The sequence below is a fragment of the Aythya marila genome (genome assembly GCF_965140915.1).
Source record: "Aythya marila genome assembly, chromosome: 1".
NCBI lineage: Eukaryota > Metazoa > Chordata > Aves > Anseriformes > Anatidae > Aythya > Aythya marila.
In genome coordinates, this window is record NC_139042.1 from 164,669,867 (window position 1) to 164,690,291 (window position 20,425).

General features: G+C 47.9%; 1 protein-coding gene across 1 annotated transcript; it reads right to left on the minus strand.

The window, feature by feature from the left end:
- Positions 1-10: 10 nt before the first annotated feature.
- Positions 11-20,358, minus strand: ACO2 (aconitase 2). Its single transcript, XM_082772426.1, has 18 exons — positions 20,287-20,358; positions 15,283-15,425; positions 13,932-14,190; positions 11,617-11,709; positions 9,723-9,881; positions 9,180-9,330; positions 8,060-8,164; positions 7,731-7,822; positions 7,357-7,462; positions 5,977-6,134; positions 4,987-5,060; positions 4,206-4,317; positions 3,942-4,064; positions 3,611-3,766; positions 2,237-2,428; positions 1,351-1,483; positions 917-1,038; positions 11-511 (listed from the first exon to the last, which is right to left on the minus strand). Exons 1-18 carry the CDS (start codon positions 20,320-20,322, stop codon positions 368-370), a joined length of 2,358 nt encoding a protein of 785 aa, XP_082628552.1. The 5' UTR covers positions 20,323-20,358; the 3' UTR covers positions 11-367.
- Positions 20,359-20,425: the final 67 nt, after the last annotated feature.

Below are 20,425 nucleotides of genomic sequence, written 5' to 3' on the forward strand. Positions count from 1 at the left end.
AGGCAGAAGAGATGGTCACAGTCTTTATTTCCATTTTAGATCTTTAGCCATCAGTAAAGTGAATGGGCAGAAAACAACCAACCGAGCAGACAAACCCACTTTAGCTGGTTATTTCCAAGTATAAATAACTGTGGGACAACTGAAATTGAGCCAAAATAGAAAAAGGGAGCTGGGGAATTTAAAAGACAAAAGTAAGCCTGGTTGCACTCCCTTTTCATAGTGTCAGTGAAGAGGAAGTACCATAACAAAAAGGAAGCTATGGTTACATTTGATCAGACATTTATTCCAACAGTAGGCATGGAATTGCACTTTCATGAAAAATGCCAAAGCTGAATCGAGTCCAGTGCACTGGGGGCATTGTGCGCACTTAGCTTGATTTCTGCTGCAGCTCCTTCATTCTGTTCAGGGCACTGCCAGCTTGAAACCACTCGATCTGTGACTCGTTGAAGGTGTGGTTCAACATGATTGTTTCTTGGCTCCCGTTGGGGTGCTTGATGATGCATTTCAGAGGCTAAGGGAAGAAGACAGCTTTTATTTTCCCCCTTCTTTTTCAAGGGAGCAAGTTAACCGAAACTTCTCACAGGAAAATCCCCACATGTTTTTAAAGGGCTGAAAACAAACTGGTAGCTCAGGGGTGGTCTTAAGAGAGAAGTGTGGTTGCAGTTCCTTCTAGGGAGCGCTCCTGCCTTAGGTAGCAAGCCCAAGGATTCAGAATATTGTACGAGGACTTCCCCAAACAGAACAACATGATCTGGTTCTGACCCCAGGCCACTGTATGGAGCATCTCCTCTGGCTTCCAGGCCACGCAACCCATCAGTGCCGGTGCTGCTCCAGGCCCTCACACACAGCCACGCTGCTCCCAGCCATGGGCACATCCCTGACCCCGAGAGCCGTGACAAGAGGTGCAGGCACTGACCTTTCCAGGAGCAAAGTCTGCCAGCCCCACGATGCTCAGCTTGTCCACAGGATGAATCTTGTTGTAGTCCGCCGGATCCGCGAAAGTGAGAGGCAGCAGGCCTTGCTTCTTCAGGTTGGTTTCTGCAGAGAACAAACCATCAGGTGTGCTCGTAACAACTCGCTGCAGGGATGAGGATTACCTCCCAGCTGCTCAGTGCTCCTCCGAGCGGTATTCCAACAGTAATTACAACCTTTGTAACAAAAGCAGCGTTTCCACTGTTTGTGGCATATCTAAGTGGGTATCTAACAGGATTCCTGACAAGAGCGACCACGCGACCTGTCAGCAGGTAGTTCCTTCCCGTAGGCGTTGAGCCCCGGGGCAAGGTGAACATCCCTGCCGCCCCCGGCCAAACACGTCCTGTTTATGCACACCGCGGGGGAAGCGCAGCTCACCGTGGATCCTGGCAAAGCTCTTGGTGATGATGACCCTGCCCCCCAAGTGACGAGGCTCCAACGCTGCGTGCTCCCGGCTTGATCCCTCACCGTAGTTTTCATCTCCAATAACCGCCCATTTGACACCCATTTTCTGTGACAAAAGAAGAAGATTGAGACTTCTGCAGCCACTCAGGTGAGGAATTAATGAACACAACCCCGACACATCGAAGGACAGAACTGGAGGAACTAAGTGCTTCAGAGCAGCTCGGTAGTGCTGTTCTGGCTAACACGGGCTGAAAAGGATCGCTCTTGGGCTCCAGAGCAAATCCTTGCTGCCACCTTTCCTTCTGTGGTCTTGTGCCGGGTCAGCATTCACACCGCCACGATCCCTGCTCTACTTCTGGAAGTCAGAGAGGAAGCTCTAACTTCTGTCTACCAGAAGAACCAATCTGAGACCGCTGCCAAGCTGTTCTGAGAGTGAAAGGACATTTCTTGGTGTTCCAGCCCAAGCTTTAAAGAACAAAGGGGACAAGAATAGAATCTAGACTAGCAGTAGGTGAATTCTTTAGCTTCACACAGTAACTGAGGTCTGTCTGCTCAGATAAAGAGATTTAGTTGTAGCCTGGTGACGCCAGTGCCCTGCAAGTTGTGCAGTGTCTAGAGGTGTTCTGCTCCCTTCACCTAGGGTTTCTGGTCCCCTTTGGTCACAAGATCCTCTGCCCCGCAGCAGGCAGGGACAGAATCCCCTATAAACTGCCACAAAGTACATCCCAAGGAAAAGGCTCAGTGCTGAATGAATTCACAGCTGCTGTTACTTGAGCAGGAGGGTGAGATCCTCGGTCTTGGCACAGAGCACCAAGTGCAAACACCCTCCCAAAATAGATGCTCCAGGAGACAGCCTCACCTTGTAGTAACGGGCTGTGTCCGGGACCGGCCCAAACTCCTGGGTTAAGGCGTTCCGCACGGAGTTGGCTTTGCCATTTTCAATGTTGATGGCGCCAATGAGCAGGTTGTTGGAGATGTTGTCCAGGTGGCCACGGAATTTCAGCCACGGCCCAGCAGCAGAAATATGGTCAGTGGTGCACTTCCCTTTTACCTAAGGGGTAGTAGAAGAGATCAGTCTCTTAGGATGAATCAATGATTTGACCATTCCTCAGCACTTTTTATTCTGAAGGACCTTCACATCTCTTTTTTAAAAGCACAAACCCAGGACAGCTGCGTCTGTCATAGAATCAAGACACTAAGGCAGAACACAATGGTCTAAGGCAGAAAGTAAAGGCAAAAAGAATGGTCTTTCTGCATGCTCTGGGCAGAAAGAAGATCCCTGTTCCAAAGGGCAGAGGTACAGAAGCAAGGCAAGCTATGACACCTCCTGCCATGTCCGCACTGCCCTCAGCAGCAGGTTTTGCAGGTACCAACAGCCATTAAGTTCTTCCTGGTACAGCTCAACCCCTCTGCTGGAGGAGCTCAGCAAGACACCAAGAGTGTTCCCTCAGAGTTCCCAGTCTGCATGGAAGCCCCCTCAACCTGTAGAAGCAGAATTCCCAGCCAGAGAGAACAAGCAGCCTTCCAGCTGGCTCCCAGTGTTTCCAAAGGAGTTGTGCGTGTCAAACAAGCACAGCTCAGTATGGAAGCGCAGCCCTTGGGAATACCTGCGGCTCTCTGCTGCTGAGAATCAACAGTTCTCCTGAAGGACAATTCCTAAGGGACTGCATCTCAGCACCTATCACTCTGTTAGCTGAAGCTTTCGTCCTGTTAAGTCACCACGGAGAGTGAAACGAAACATGTCTTCATTAGGAGACCGAAATATAAAGTTTAACTACTGTGAAGTAACAATTTCTTTCTGTAAAATGGGAAGATGACACAAATACTGGTGGATGAGAAGATCCTAACGACCTCACTTCAGACAAGATGCATCTTAGAACAGTCAGATATTAGAGATGCTGGTTAGCGGCTATAGCTGGGACAAATTCTCCAAACTGTGTGGTATGGCTGGGATCGTATTACAGGGTGTGACAAACTTCATTTTTCATGGTATTAGCTAACAACTAGCCCCAAATACAAAAGTCTCTTAGTCATAATATGTAAAGTATCAGAAGGAAACACCACCACAAGGGAAGCAAGACCCTTGCTTCACTTCCCACAGCAAGGCAGCTGTAGGGGAAGGAATCTGTCAGCTCAAGGCACACCCAAAGCTTCTATCAAAGCTTCTGTCCACGTGCAAATCCCTGTTTGCCCAGCCCTGTCACGGTTGGTGCCCCCCCGCCTTGCTGCTGACCTTGATGAGGATCAGCATGTCTTCGAGATCCTTGCCATCCCACTTATCGAAGGGCTCGAGGAGCTGGAGGCGCTGGCTGGTGGGGCTCACATCCACGTGCTGCCCGCTGCCATCCTTGGGAGGGTACTGATAGGTGTCCTGGCCTGGGTCAAATTCCTTCAAAAGGATAAAAGAGGAAAGGAAAATCATCAGTCTCAGCCATCCCCAACAGCATGTGAAGAGAACAAGCCCATTTTAACATTAAAGGCAGTGCATGGGAGTTCCCCTGTGACATGTGAAACACTGACAGCAACAGGCCTCCCCTCCCTCCATCTCCAGGGCGAGCAGTTACCAGCTTGGGCAGCTCGTCTGCATCAGGTGCTTCAAGTTTAAACTTCTTCCCATCTGTTCCTGTCAGGTAATCTGTCTCGGGGTTAAATTTCAGAGTGCCAGCAATGGACAGGGCTGTGACAATCTGAAAGAAAAACAACGATTTAAAGGCTTAGTCTTCCTCCCATCTCTTCATTTGAAAGTCCTGTGCCTAACAAAGCAGCCAGAAGGCTCTCGAAGTTACACACCTGAACTACTCCCCACGCCCCCTCCGGCTGTCTCTTACCTCTGGGGAGGTCACAAACGCATGAGTCTCTGGGTTGGCATCATTGCGACCTGTGAAATTCCGGTTGTACGATGTAACTATTGTGTTCTTCTCTCCTTTCTTTATGTCCTTCCTGTGAAAGAAGGAAACGCTCGTCAAATCCAGAGGGAATATTGCTTCTAGATAACTGGCTGCCAAAATCTCCAGGCTTGGTTGTGGCAGCAAGCACTATCTTTGGAAACGTGAATCAGCGCACACATGTTTTCCTCCCCTAAGCACAGCCTCAAAACCAAGGACAGTGCAATGCCAAGTCAGACACCGATTCCTGGAGTAGTTTTCGTAGCCCACGCTGTGCACTGCCGAACTGTCTGAACAACAATCAAGTACCTGCCCTTGGACACGCCACCATCAGTAACGACAGAGCCAAACGAGCATGTCTCTCCCATCTCTTTTATCAGGATTTTCCTCACAGCCACTCCAGTGACTGAAGGCAGACCCATCACTCTTCCTATTTTAGAAGGCCCACACAAACTCCAGCCCATCCTCTCAGAGACAACCGATCTCTTTCCCAATTTTTCCCCATCAAAAACCTATCGATGTGGCCATTCTTCAACTTCACTCATCCAAAGGCTCAGCATAAATTTGCAGTGTATTTCTCCTCCTCCAGTGCGTATCAGGCAGCTACAACCAATGGCTGGCGTGTTTAATTCCCCGTGTGTGGTATTTACTACCAGATTTGGCTTCGCAGAGCGCTTTAGGCGCTGAGACACAAAGCTAGCCACAGGTCTGTCTTTCACTTTACCTGTCCCACTGGCCAATGCAGGGCCCACAGGCGTTGGCAAGAACCAGCCCTCCAACATCTCGCAGGATTTGTGCCTGGGGACAGACAACAATTTCATTACTAGTAGAAGGGAAGCCTGGAATACATCTCTGATGTTGTTCTTTCAGAGAAAGAGGACGCTCATTTTCTAACAGAAAGCACCAAGCCTGAGAAAATTCCTCTTCTTGTTTCACTCGCACATTTTGAGTAATTTTCATAAATACGGGGGGTTGATGCCAGGAGAGCTGTAAGTTAATGCTGGGGAACGGCACAGGAAGATTTACCATAAAGTTCCTGTTCTCTGCCTACTTTGAATTGAGCAAAAAAACAGCTCCTCAGAGACGTTTCACTGAAGCTGGTCTAATTAATTTTCAACACATTTCCTGGCAGTGTAAGGAATGATTTGGTAAAAGTGCAGGCAAACATGCGCCTGCTCAGTCCATTCAGCAAAAGATCCAATCAAGAGGGCAACTGCTGGTGAAAAGTACAACTGCAGACAGAAATAAAAAGCTGACTTGTGGACACACCTGCACATAAAGGCTCATGTAGTTGATCCCCAAGCTGTGACAGCATCCAACACTTAATAGTAGAACCAATTAACACATCGTTATATTCTGCTCCCCACAGAAATGGGAGAAGACACATGGTGGTTCCTCTATGGAAACACTGGAGTTTTACCTTATGTTTAGTCTAAACTGGGACCTACTTCCCACATACACAGGTTTGCTCATATCCCAAACTGTTCTATAAGGAGACGAGTGGATAAACATCACAGGTCAGAACATTGCCTGGGTAGCTGCAGGAGCCAGGGGCACAGTAACACAAGGCTGGTTGCTATATCAGTCACTGCACCTCGAGCAATACATGAGGACAAATTTAAGAGGTTTCCATTAGTCACTCCCAGACTCCCGAGCACCCTCTGGAAAAGTTTAACCTTTACTGTTAGGACCTGTGAAGAGCAGCCATACTCACGTAACCGTCTCTTTCAATGGTGGCTCGGATCTGCTCCGAGCCTGGAGTGATTGTGAACTTGGATTTGCACTTCAGCCCATGCGCTAGCGCCTGCTTTGCCACTGCTGCAGAGCGCCCCATGTCCTCGTAGCTGGAGTTGGTGCAGCTGCCAATCAGGCCTGTGGTGTTTGACAGAGACAGGGAGGTGGTTAGTGCAGCCCTGCTTGCCTCTCCCTGCGGAGACCATCTCTCAGCAGCAAAAACAAGAGACAAGCTCCTTTTCCACTGACACGGAGCCTGAAACAGTTTCAGGTGCAAGCACTGCCAAGCCTCCCAGCAAGATGCTGAGGTCACAGGCAGGCAGTCCCTCAGGCTCTGGAGGCTGTAAGCCAGAACACGTTACCTGCTCACTAGGCTGGTTATTGTTTCACAAGGTCAGAGTGCCACCTACGTGCACTTTGGTTAGGCAAATTACCACAAAGAGATATTCTTTTAGGGAGAGAGAAAAGGCTACAAATCAAGATGAGAAGAAATTGAGGAAATGAGTAAAAGAAGAGGTGGGTGCCTCGCCACGCATATTGAATTTTAAATTTCCCAGCCCTTTCAACTTCCACCTCAGAGCCCACTGGTCTTTCTTCACCTCACTTATCTTGGGCTAGACCCAATACACCGTTTAGTTTTGGTACAGGCATTCTGTAGTCCTTGGGTAAAACATCCTTTGTTACAGCACGAAGATGACACAAGGACATAGCGATGCACTGGCAGCACTGATGCTAACCAACAAAGAATAAAACAGCTTTCAGCTACTGCTGCTCTTGATCCTACTTGTAACACTACTGAATAACTTGTTTCTACCTGGGATGTGGCCTTTACAATGCACTTCCATTCTTTTCATTCCCACCCTGAGCAATTCCAGAGAAGACAGGGAGTGTAGCAGCATCCACACCTTCCCTTTAGGACAGCCAGCATCAACTTTACCACGTCCTGAGAGCTCAACAGCCTGCTTGGGGAACACACAGCTGTGCGCCTGACAGATCTCTGTTGAAAGCCTGTTTGTGGATTTGACCAAATGTGTAACAGGTAACATTCCTGGCAACCCAGTCTTTTAAAAATTTCCCACAAGGGGAACAATTTGCCTAGCTCCTGAGATCAAAATCCCTCCAGCTATCCCAGATCTAGGCCACATGTGAGAGGCTACTCACACCTTAGAAAAACAACAAAGAGACTCCTCTTCCCAGCAAATTCATATGCCTGTGTAGAAACAACACTGCAACAAAGTCAAAGGGCACAGAGCAGTAATTAAAGGCTTAGATCCCAAGCTGTATGACCAGCTGCTTATCCCAAGACAGCAACATTTACAGCACAAAGATGAAGGCAGAGGAAAGAGCAAATGCTACCCACCAACTCTGATATCAACAGGCCAGCCCTCCTTTTCTGCCACAGCACCAATATCTGACACAGGGTGTGCCAGGTCTGGAGTGAAAGGTCCATTGATATGTGGTTTCAGCTTTAAGAAACAACGACAGAGTCAGAAATTACAGTAGCCAGGAAAAAAAAAAAAAAAAACAGTTATGAAAGGAATTGATTTGCTATCTGGAAGCTGTTTAAATAGGACTCGGCTGCCTGAGCAGAAGCTGTTAGTGGAACAGATCTCAGTGTTTGTTACACGTTTTAGCACAACCAGGGGAGCTGCATCCAACTCCCAGCTCAGTCCTCATTCACACGAGGCAGTCTCATCACGACAGCCGAGATGGCAAGCAGCAGGGAAGCCTTACCTCACTGAGGTTGATTTCTATCACCTGGTCGTATTGACAACCAGAATCCGGCACCAGGTGTTGCTTGAATTCATCCGCCAGCACAGCTATGTCTGGAGTAAGAAAGAAGGGAGACCTGAAAAACTGCAGCCAGTATGATGGAAAAGAGACCAGAACAACTGAACACAGGGTCCACCAGTACTTCCCCAGGCACTTCAGCTACAGACTCCCTGCTTGTACACGCAAGGACAGAAGCCACATCAGACACTGCTGCAGGAGGATGCTGCTCCCAGAGAACACCTTCATTCAAACCCACCCTTCTACCCGCTTCAACCCAAAAACCCTCTTACCAGCTCGCCCAGTCTTGCCCAGGTATTTCTTCATCCGTTCGTTGTAAGGAAAGATGGATGTGGTAGCTCCAATTTCAGCCCCCATGTTACAGATCGTTGCCATCCCTAGTGAAGGAGTGGGAGGAAAGACCACAGGGTCAACAAAGTCCGAGGCCACCCAATTCCTCAGAAGTCAGCTTATGGAAAAGATGGCGAAGCCAAGAGAGATCAAGTGCATTAGGCACAAACCTAACTCCATGGCAGACAGGATTCCAGACAAAGATTCCAATGACAGAAAAAAAAAAAAAAGATTAAAAAAAAATCACTTGTGGCACTGGGATCACCCACGCCTTTCAAGGACACAGCGATGAAGCTGTATGAGTTGCTGTTTTATGTTTAAGGAGTTAGAAGCAGGTATCATAGGTCAATGCTCTCTGATTCAAGAGAACACAAATCATAAATTGCTCTCAGATGGTAAAAGCCAAGTATTCCAAGTAGCCAAGCATTATGAATGGAGAGAGGCCCAGTTTAAAGCTACTTTTCAAGCCAAAGGAAGGGACACCTCTCTCAGTTTGGTCCTGACTAGTATTGTTAGAGACAACTGCAATATCTGCTGGTTCAAATTCAGCACCTGAGACCCACAATTTCTTACCACAAGTCTCCAAGTTAAACTGCTGCTTTCTAGTCCCCCTCTGCTCTGCTTTTCTGAAGCTTTTTCTTTAGCAGCTGTCACACATTTCCCCCCTGCCCCAACCTATTTCTCTCCTCTACTCACACCCTATTTTAGGCTGAAATGAAAATGTCATCCTTTACTACCCCCCTAACATCTCCATCCTCTAAGCATACTGTGAAATACCTCCATCCTTACTCTCATCCTGACAGCACCCTCTTCCAGGATTCCTCACAATTAACCACTCAGCGTTCTCACAGTCACAAGAAGATTTAACAGCAGTCCACAGAGGTTTTTCACCTGTTACGCCGCTCTCACCCCACCAGCTTGCAGAGAAACAGGCTCCCAGTTTGCTGTGTACTGGTCACCCAGCCAAGCTGAGGGAACATTTAACACTTCTTGCCCGATTCCCTTCCCCTCACGCCTACCTCCAACAACAACCCACTCCAGATAAGATTCCTGGTGCCTTACCAGTGCAGGAGATTGAATCCACACCAGGCCCGTGGTATTCGATGATGGCGCCTGTTCCACCCTTGACCGTGAGGATGCCAGCCACCTTCAGGATCACATCTTTAGGAGAACTCCAGCCAGAAAGCTTGCCAGTCAGTTTTACACCAATAACCTTAATAAAATGAATTCAAACAACAATAAAAAATGTGTACTGGTACTATTTCCCTCCAGCAATCAAGAGAATTCCTCAGGCTTCTTTCTCAGAATCTGGGTGGTCACCAAAACACAAAGGAGGAAATCCTGAAATACCACAGCACACGCACAGGGGCTAAACCTCCAGTCAAGGCCAACTGAAGACAGATCACCATTTGCCTACCTCTCTCAATCCCCAAATTAAAAAGGCTGGAAACAAATTTCCAAGATGCCAACAAACCATAGACCAGCTGTTTGAGCCAGCGTGATTACAAACCAGACTGTTAATGGCAGGTAGTGCCTTACATATGTTTCTTCCCCATTTTACATCTCACGCCCCACATAGAGGATTAGTGTTCCTTTTGCTCCTACCTTTGGGCACTTAAGCTCCCAAGGGATTCCTGCCATGACATCCACGGCATCAGCTCCACCCACGCCGATGCAGATTCCTCCCAAGCCACCTCCGTTGGGGGTGTGTGAATCTGTGCCGATCAGCATAACCCCGGGATAGGAGTAGTTCTCCAGAATGATCTGAAAAGAAAAATTGATTGCTTGCTCGTTTGTTTGGAAAGTAGGGGGAAGACTGTAAGAAAGCCAACAAGAATATAGACTAGTTTTTATGTGCAGGTTTCAGTAGCAAGAAATTTAATTTCTTTTGGACTGTAAGTTCAGTTGTATTTCAACCCCCTTTTGGGGGTTGCAATGACTGAATGAGGTACCGAGTCTTGGCCCTTGCTCATCCCAGGACAGTACGAAAACTTAAACAACGATCTTCCCTTTTTCACTGGAACACCTCTTCCTTTCAGGAACCTTTGTTAGGGCTCAGGAAGCTGTTCCTTAGTCTCCAAACCCTTGATCAGCTGCTGAGCCAGCCAGTTCACCTGTCCAGTGCTAACAAGGCCTTTTGCAGACTTTCATTATTAGCAAAACCACAGTCTTTTACTGAAAAATGATGACTTTCCTATAGTGGTAAGCCAGTTAAGAATTCAAGCTAATGAACTTCTTACTGTTGGTATGTGCCATACCAACATTATGTACAGCCCTTCTGGGAAGCACAGAACTCACAGCACATCGTACACAACAGCCTGGGCAGAATTACAGCAGCCCTTTATGGAAAAAGTGAAGATTTTTGCCTGCAGTACTTCCACCTTTACATATGCATGCAAGAAAAGTCAATTCCTAGAGCAGACTCTGAAGCTATACAGTATGTCCAATTTTCTCCAGCTTTTTTCCCTCAGAAAGTGACCCACAAGAAAGCTGGTAACAACAATAGGGAGCTATGTTGCCACATGACAAGTGTTGTGTGTGGTTTCAGGGCAGAAGTAACCTGAGGTGCTCCCACAACCTTTTGGGGAGTTCACCTGTTCCATCTCCTTTCTCCATTGCGTCACACCAAGCTAAAGTAACCTTGTAACTCATTCCATAGCTAAGAAAAGACAGCAGAGAGCTCTTGACTGCACCTGGTCACAAGTTCCCTGCTGACAGGATATTTAACAGTCATCTGTTCTCCCCTCCACTCCTTTTGCTTGTGCTGCACTTCAACTTTTCCTTCCTGCAACTCAGGAACAATGGAAAACGTCTCCTGGACATCCACAGCAAATCAACCAAAATCAAGGTAGGGAAGTCCTGCTAGAGGTGTTGGGTTTAAAAAACAAAAAGCCTCATCACGTGCTAAGTTCTCTTGGGATGGTCATATTCTTTTGAGGTGCAAGTGGTACAGCAAGAGAATTTCAGACCTGAAAACCCATTGAAAACTCTTTTGCATTTTATTCAAATCAGATAGCAACTAGTTATGTGTTGCTGTTCTTGAGTTCTTAAAGCTGCTCTCTCCTGTTTTTGTTTCTTTAAATGGAACCAAACACATACAAAAGAGCCTTAGAAAAGGTGTATTCCAAAAGCTTCCTTCCCTGCTCCCGAAAGGAGCCCACGTTAGCCCTAGGTAGCTATTTTCACGCCATCACTTCACTCTCCCAGGCGTACCAAGATGAGCCAGCTCACAAACAGTTACGATCTTTTGATTCACGTGGCCTGCTGCTGGCGCTAACTAATCACGCATCAGGTTACACTTTGACAAAAATAACCTTTCAGTAAAAACATTGCTGTCAAGATAACTGAAAGGGAGCAATGAGAAAGTTCACCTGCCTCAGAGAAAGCGAGTGGTTCCTCTGACCTGGTGAAATTCTCTACGGGTTTGTACTTGAGCTCTCCCCCTACCATAAGGGGGAAGAGCCACTGGATGTTCAAAGGCTATAAACACACACTTTACCTGGTGAATGATTCCTGACCCGGGTTTCCAGAATCCCACTCCATACTTGGCACCAGCTGTTGCTAGAAAGTTGTACACCTCCTGGTTTATATCCTAGTCACACAGGAAAACACATGGTGTTAGTAACACATTTCGTTCTTTGGCAGATCATGAGCTCAAACACGCTCCCATCTTCCCAAGCCTGTTCATAGTTTGCTCCACAGCTTTGCAGCAGCTAGAGGGAGGTGCACAATGCTCCTAAAATCGAAAGAGATCAAGGCTCTTTGCCAGTCAGTTGTAGCAGGCCACTTGATTTCATCCAACTTGTAGCTCTACTACTGCAGCTTTTTTAGTTTCCAATGTCAAATCACACAATTCAAGGCAAACCCTGCCAATGAGGCATTGGAGAATGCCCTGCTCATTTCTTCTACTCTCAGAGGGTATTGTAACCTGTTTTTCTCTCTTCTTCTTACCCCTCCCTTCCTTTTCTACCAGCTGTTTCTTTTGTTTCATGCATGCTTTGCAGACATTTCAAACCTCCTGATAAGCATTTCAGCTTTATTTTTTACGGATGAAGAAATGGAATTGGAAGTTGCTCGCTGCCAGGGGAGCTGGTGGGTGTCGTTTCTCATTCTGCTGAGTCCCCTGCTCAAGGCTCACACAATGCTGCCTTTCTTGCTGCACCACCACTGTTATTCGTGGAGGTCACACCATGAAAATCGCTTGTGAGAATACCCACGGTTGCCAGGGAAGTATGACAGTATTGTGTCCTGATAGTTCTTGGCAGAGGAGCGGCAGAAGAGATAAGATAAGCGCCAGGAGGAGGGAGTTCCTTAAAGACTGTTCTCAGGCAGCTCCGCTTCAGAATAAAGAGAAAGGGGAACCGGAGATAAAGGCAGAATTGTCTCAGCACACATTTGCTGAAGTTTCCCATGAGGCAGCAGCAGTTCTTTAAGCCTCGTTTTCCACTGGGAGTCAGGTCACTTCACTCTGTTTGTGCATCCCTCCCCCAGTAAGGCACGCTGATGTGCCAGGAGCAGATCCAAGCCACCCTGTGGCCTGCCAGCATTCATTACGTGCCAACTGGCAGCTTCAGAGGCAGAACCCAGTCAGAAGAAGGCAGGACCTTTAGTGGGGCTGCTCAGAGCGGGTGGCAGACAAGGAACGCTGCTCAGCTCCGGGCTGCAGCCAAACACCATTGCACTGCAGAGAACAAATGCGGGAATAGGGGAAAGACAGGAGGTGAGGGAAGAAAATCAAGTCTTATTTAGTAAGGTCCCAAATTCGTAATCTCACAACTTGGGCCCGAGACAAACTGTAGAATAAAAACTCCCCAAATTTACTCGAGTGGTTTACATTGCTTTAGTCTAACCTGGAGGAAAAAGCCAGAAGTACTCTGATACCAGGAATTTCTTAGAATAGATACAGACTAAAATCTTAAAATGCAGCTGAGCACCCACAATGTGTTTAGAACAGATTCTTCAGTTTCAGTATCAGGGTCCAAGTCAGAAGCCTCCTGGCTTTGATAATGGATTTATGCTATGCCCACTTGGAAAAAAAAAAAAGGCTCCCCACACATCCCTGCTATGCTAACAGGATATTCTTCCCTGGCAGATTTGTGGTGCTATGTGGGACAGAGGTGAATGTGTTTACATTTGACAGAACCCCCTTAGGAGGAGTAAGCAGTAAAACTGTGGGGGAAATGTTTAAAAACAAACAAAACCCATTGAACCAGAAGTTGGACAAACAACATTGGAATTCCCACATAAAACCCTTCCTGCCTGTATGTACATTTATTACCCATCCTCGCTGGTCTTGAAAGCTGCAAATGCTTCAGGAAGCACGAATCACTTGCAAGTGGTTTGGGAAACAGAAGGAGTTAGTTGCTCCCCCTTCGCAGGATAAAGCAGTGCACTGCAGACACACTCAGGAAGCTTTTCACGCTGCCATACACAGCACAACTCCCTAGAGCAACACATCTTCCTTTCCTACCCTTTGAAATAGATTTTTCTTTACCTGAAACATCTTCTCACTCTACGGAACACACATATGACTTGTGATTCTATCATTAGCAGATTAAGAGCTAGTGCCTCCTGTTCTCATGGTCCTTTAAACCACGTCGTGGATGAATCTCTGGTGAAAACCCCCCACAGCCCTGCTTCTGCTGTTTCTTTACTGCATCTGACCTATCTACTGAGCTAACCACCGCAGGTAACCTGCTATCATGCCTGACTTTGTGGCTGTCCTGGAAAAAAAAAAAAAAAATAAAAAAATCCCTTCCCTAGGCTGGAAAGAAGCTTTCAAGCAGCCTGAATTTACGTCTCTGCAACAGTCACCTTGGCCCTTCGAAGATCCTTTTCACCACCTGACTGAGCTTCTATGAGGTGATCGCAGTGGATGGTGGAAGGCACGGCCACTTTGGGCAGCCCGCTGCTGATGAACTGCAGCATTGCCATCTGAGCAGTGGCATCCTGCATGGCCACGCGATCCGGCCGCAGGCGCAGGTAGGTCTTGCCTCGCTCGATCTCCTGCTTCGCGGGGTCATCCAGGTGGCCATATACAATCTTCTCAGACAAGGTGAGGGGACGGTCAAGCCTGGGGAGACAAGAGAAGAATTTGACACCCGCACGTTGTGTGCTTCAACATTTGCCCCTTTAAGCATGTAACAGAGCAAAGATACCCTCTGCTTCCCTTTACCACTCTAAAATACAGGAACACACAGCAACCTGCACGGTTATCTTACGGATCTAAAATATCAACTGGTAGCTGGCTGAAACAGGTGCTTGGTCCAGAAAGTTCAAAAGGATACAGACCGAGGGCACTTTGTGCTTTCTTTTACAATCTCCCTACACAGCAAAGGAAACTTTGACTCTGCTCATTTCTCAAGGTCATACTTCAGGACAGCAAATGGGGAGGTAAGAGAGAGGTCAGACTCAATTCACAAGTACCAGATCCCACAGCAAGGAAGGACAACTAAGCGGAGTTTCGTGAACACAGACCTGTTGTCCTGCAGGCTTCTGACTGGCTGTCTCAGCTGAGGAGCCTATTTATGTCAGTGGTGAGATCTTCTGAGAGGTAACTAAGTAGACACAACGACTTGAAACGAGAGTTACCACATCTAACAAAGGACGCAGAGACCGAAGGACATGTCTGACAAGGTAAGTGGAGCAGGAATGACAACTCAGCAAGCCTCTATCAGCAGATTAAGGTCACCATGTTTACACAGACTACGAATTCCTAGCCCTCCTTTTTGTGCCTAACGCCTACAGCGGCACACGGGAGAACGCTCATCGTCAAAACAAGGTGCAAAGGAGCATTAGCCTGCAGTGCCCGCTGCCCACACGCTGCTTCCCCAGACAGGCACAAGCGCCAATACGAAGGCGGGCATTAAAAAAAAGAGGACAGAGCCCTTGCTAGCGCCTCCTCTGCACTGACCTGGTTCTCTACGTGTCACAGTGCCTCATCCTAACCTCCAACCCTCCCCAGTGCCCCACACCACTGCATGAGACTCCACAACTCGTGTGTCACTACACTGGAGACTGCTATGGCTCCAAGCTGCTCTCCCCAGGAAATATTCCCTTTGCCAGAGCCCTGTGATGTTTTTTTATTCCCCTCCTCTCCCATCACTGCAGAGCTAAATTCTGTGCATTGACCCAACCCCTCCCCTCCTGCTTCCTCCCCCCTTACCTCTTACGGACGATGTTGATGTTCTTCTCCAGCTTTTCATAATTTATGTATTCATTAGGCTCAAAGTGGCTCATGGCCACCTTGGCGCGCTGGGACAGGACGGGTGCGACATGGTAGCGCCGTATCCCACCATTCAAGGCATGCTGCAAAGAGGAGAGCGTTAGTGCTGCAACCCTGCAGAGGGAATCCCTCTGGCATCAATAAAATACCCGCTTTTCAGTTGTTATTTCTGGAATTTTACAGGAACAGAAAGTTTGCAGAGCTTTTTTTTTTTTTTTAAAGACACAGGGAACATTTGATCACACAGTGCTACATGTTGAGTTAACCAGTGAGACATCAGGTTAGTCAGCTAGCATTTACCAAATTATTTTGTATTCCCATCTGAAGCACAAGATGCCTTCTGTTTTTGTACGAAATCTTCTTTCAGGCAATTCTGAGATATTCCCTAAGTGAACAACAGCTGGATGTACTCCTGAGGTATTACAGCTATAGTGGAGAAGAACACATACAGCTTCCAAATCTGTATTTACTCGCTGGTACTGAGTTTATACGGAAGGATGGGCAGACAAAACTGTACAGAGCTGAGAAAATACCTTTTTGCTCCAGCATTACACATGAAGCCCCCCGTGCGGGGTCTCTGCACCCTGTCCCAAGCACATTGTTACTCGCTGCATAAGGCGAGCTGCATTTCAGCGCTAGCCAGAGTGACTCCTGTGCACGTGCTCGGTCTCCAACACAACACGGAGCAGGAGAGGCAAGCTGTGGACCAAACACTTTTGCTTCACCCATCTGGCTGCGGGGACATCCTCACCTTGCCCCACAGGTGAGCTAACAGCAGGATGGATGAGCTACACCACAGGTTCAGCAGGAAATGCAACCAAAAAAAAAAAAGCCCAAACGTCCCTTGTCCGCCTCCAGAGTGAACCAGTCCCCTGGCACATGGGAGGAGGGCAGGCTACACCAGGTACCTGTCCAGCACCTGACCTAGAGGGAGCAGGTCAGTGCCAGGGTCAAAAGGCTCTCCAGCAGCTGTGAAAACTGAGTCAGAGGGCAGCCTCCACAAAAACTCCCAAGGATTTGGCACATGCATTTCTTACATCCTTTGGAAGTCTCTGTCACCGTTGTTTTCTGTCTGTTTCCAGACTTCCAGCAAGAGTCCAGACTTCCTCCTCCCCCAGCGTTACAATTTAATCTGACTCCTGTGTTTTCTACGCCCCATCCCTGGTGCTCAAGGCCAGGCTGGATGGGGCTTTGGGCAGCCTGGGCTGCTGGGAGGTGTCCCTTCCATGGCAGGGGGTTGGAGCTGGGTGGGCTTTGAGGTCCCTTCCAGCCCAAACCAGTCTCTGATTCTCTGATCTACTTTACACTGACAGGACTTTGTATGTATGATCACAGCACCAGACCCTGGTTTTGCATTACCAAAGATGCTAATCAAATCTTTAGCTGTGTATTTTTTCATTTTTCTCTGTGAATATTTTCCCCCAGTTTTCTTTCTACCAGCATTTCAAAAACTGCCTAAACCAGCCATGACCAATGAGATGATAGCACCAGCTTTTAATCCAAATCTTGTTCTATTGTCTTTTTGATAACGTTTACCAATATCTTCCATAATAAAAAGTTCAGGAGATCTAGGGGAGATCCTAACAGCTAGCACACTACCAACAAGGGTGTGGTTTGTTTTCTTACCAAACAATCCTAACCTCTTACATATCCACCTTTCTGTAGGAACAATACAGGTCTGTGGTATTTTAGCAGCCGTGCGTGGTTTTTGTTAAAGGAAATCCGAGGTGAACACGGCACTACAGAAGAGCATTGCTCTCCCAGAAGCGCAAGAGAAAGCGGTCATCAGATTTCACTCGGCTGCACTTCAAGCTCAGAACTTCCAGAACATATCACACGTGTCAGCAGGGAGCCTTCTCCTTCTCCCACTGGAGGAAAAAACAACCAACAGCTTCATTCCCCCTGTTGCTTTTTATCTAGCAGCCACACAGTTTGTCTTTGCTTAGTTCTGTTTATCTGTATGTTCTTTATTTTTTAAATAAACTTCAGCATTTACCCAGAAAGAAATAATGCTGTGGACAACACCTTTACCTCATAAGACATCCTTCCTATTTTGGAAGCCTCCAGCTGCTGGAGTGGCTGGAAGACACTGAGGGATTTCACCAACATTCATGGAAAAATCATCTCTTCCCCAGACCAGGAAAGGCATTTTGTTTTAATGCAGTGATTCCTTCTTTCTCCCACAAACTAACCCAAATGCCATAACTGATCATTGAGTTCCTCCACGTCACCCAATAAACGGAAAGCTACATTTCACCAAAATTCAGAGCACAGAAGGAGAGCAGATTTGCAAGTTAAAGTAATGGTGGAGGCTTGGCAGTATTCTAGACTGGGACCAGAGCTGATGATGATCAAAATCTGAAGCAGGGCTCCCCACAGATCTGAAGAGAGGTGCAGAGATTTCATTTCAGATAAAATTCAGATACAACCTTTTCAGTTTGAGTACGTATGTCTATACACCTTTGCACTTCGTGAAATGGCTGTGTGAAGTTTAGTATTAATCAGAATGCTATATAGTCAAATTGTAATCACAGAAATAGAAAATCAAGGTAGTTGACTTCTATTTAATCCCCACCACAGCTTCAGAGCACCAGACATGGAAGGGGAGAGAAATGAGCCCGCTTGAGAAGGATCCCAGCTGGACAGGGAAGCCTGGAAAGCTGAGGGTCTGCACCTCTCCTTTTTTCCCCCCGTATCTTCTGAAACGGGGTGGCAGAACTACAAGATGAAGTCACTGGACCAACAGCTTCCAGCTTCAGCCCCCCTCCACGAAAGATGTGGTGGTTTGGGGGGCTTTGGTTTTGGTGAGTGGTGACAGGTGCCTTGAGACCACTAGCCAAGGGAAGCAGGCAGGCAGCGCTGTTAAGCTCTGGACTGAGCACCCAGCAGGCAGCCGCCCAGTGATCTCTTCTCATCTGGCGTTGAATTTGTTTTCCCTGCACCAGCGTCCCTTATCCACATTTCAGTCAAGGAAACCACTGCAGGCCTCCTAAGGCCATCGGTATTTTGGTAGGCAAAAAGCTTCCTCGAAAGACACAGAAAAGCCAGCCTATTACATGGGTCATTCATTTGAAAGCCTAAAGAAGCCAACTCTTATCCATATAGATTTGACAAGCTCATCTGAGAGCTAGCTGCCTTGTGTTTAGCTCACTGCAGCGAGTGGTCCAGATGGAAGACAATTTCTGAAAATCACATTTTTGCACCAGATTAAGTCCAGTAAGTCAAAGTTTGTGGTCAAAAGAGTAAAACTATGCTATGAGCACTCCTATCCCAGAGAGCCCTCCTAGAAATCCTAGCTGAAACCCAAAATACCATCTTTCCTCATCCCCCCTAGTCTAAGAACACCAGCCAAATTTCCAACACTGACCATGGTACAGCCTAAAAAACTGGTATGGTATAATCAAAATCTAAATGCAGTCTGGTTTCCCAGACCCACTGCCAAAAGGCGACCAAAATTAGCGGCCTGAAGATCAGTCCAACTCTAACCAATGTTTTTTTGTTTTTTTTTTTTCCTTGCCAACACACACAAAGCTCACCAAATGCAGTTTCAGTACTCACATACAAGACCTTCAGTGAAACCCCAACCACTTCAGAGTTTTGTACTTCTCTCAGTCAATCCCCAGCCAACGTGGCTCAAGAAATGGAACGCTGCTAAAAGCATCTTTCAGGCAGGCATGAAAAAGCCCTCGACCCTTTGAGGCTATTAGAAGAATTGTGCTATAAATAGGGCAGTTGGCCTGAACCAGGCTAATTCCAATTTATTTCTCCGAGATAAGCTTCCTACAGAGTTCCAAAAGCTGTTTTAGGAGAGGCGATGAGCAGAACCAGCGTTAACAGCACGTGCCACGCTCAGTGCTGACATTATCACAGCGACTGGCACCACAATCTACTTATGCATTAAATCTTTAAGGCTGCTAAACACGGGGAAAAAAAAGAAAAAAAAACTATTTGCCTACTACAGAGATCAAACAGACAAATGTTTGATTACAGCCAGCTGATTTTGTCCTTTTAAAGGATACACAACTGATAACCCAGGACAGCCTAAATACTGAATTCCACAGGGTCACCGTGCTAGCACAGCCCTGGTTCTGTGTCACACAGCATCCACCTTACCAGCTGCCTGCCTGCTCTCACCTGACGATGCACCATAAAACGAGAACCAACTCATTATCCTAATAAAAGCCTGGCCTTCATTTTATAACTAGCCATTTCTGTCCAAAGTGCAAATTAACAGCTAATTAAGGACCAACGATGAATGCACTGAGTTGACCAAAACAGTGCTGTTCTCTAACTTTCACTTAAATGAAAAAGCAACTCTTTTTTTAAAACTCCTACCGCTAAAGCAGCGAGGTATTAGAAAATAGGAGTTAAGCTTTTAAAATGCATTCAGAAGGCTGGAGCCGAGCTATCCCTTCAGCCCCCCCAGCCCCGGGAGCACGCTCGCCAAGGTCACAAGAGGCGAGGCGAGGCGTTGAAGCGCCCCGCGCCCTCCTGAGGGGCGCACGGGCCCCCTCACCGCGGTTAGCAGCCCTAAATCGAGAGAATTTCACCCCGACGTTTGGGGCCGCGATCATTTCGGGCCATTTATCCGAGGGGGCCCCGCGCCGGGGAGCCGTGAGGCGCGGCGCGAGGCGCGGCCCGGCGGCCGTTAGAGGTCACGGTGGGCTGGGCGGGAAGAGCCGTTACGGGCGGCGGTTGGGGCTACTGGGGGAAAAAACAACGCTTTTGGGGCTGCTTATAGGGCTGTTGTATACATACACGTATATATATAATATATATAATATTATTTTTTTTTTTCGCGGTCACCTTGCGCTCACCTTGAGGAGCCGCCGGGCCGGCCCCGAGCCCCCCCCTCTCCCCCAGAGCCCCCTCCCCGCCTCCCCCCCCGGCCCTCCCCTCGCCGCCCGCCGCCCGGCCGCGCCGCCGCCCCCCGCGCCCACGCACCCGCAGGCTGGCGGCCAGCAGGCAGTACGGCGCCATCTTGTGCGCTCCGCCGGGCCGCCGCGCCCCGGGATGGCGTCACCCGCCGCGACCGGGGGGGAGGGAACGAGGGGGAGGGAGGAGCCGCGCAGGTCCTGGCAGG

What these genes read in the sequence shown, in the direction of transcription:
- ACO2 (XM_082772426.1), bottom strand. Translation starts at nt 20,322, where the DNA reads ATGGCGCCGTACTGCCTGCTGGCCGCCAGCCTGCGG. An exon ending in ACATGCTGATCCTCATCAAG is followed by an intron (nt 2,429 to 3,610) that starts GTCAGCAGCAAG and finishes ACTACCCCTTAG; the next exon opens with GTAAAAGGGAAGTGCACCAC. An exon ending in CAGACTTTGCTCCTGGAAAG is followed by an intron (nt 512 to 916) that starts GTCAGTGCCTGC and finishes TTCTTCCCTTAG; the next exon opens with CCTCTGAAATGCATCATCAA.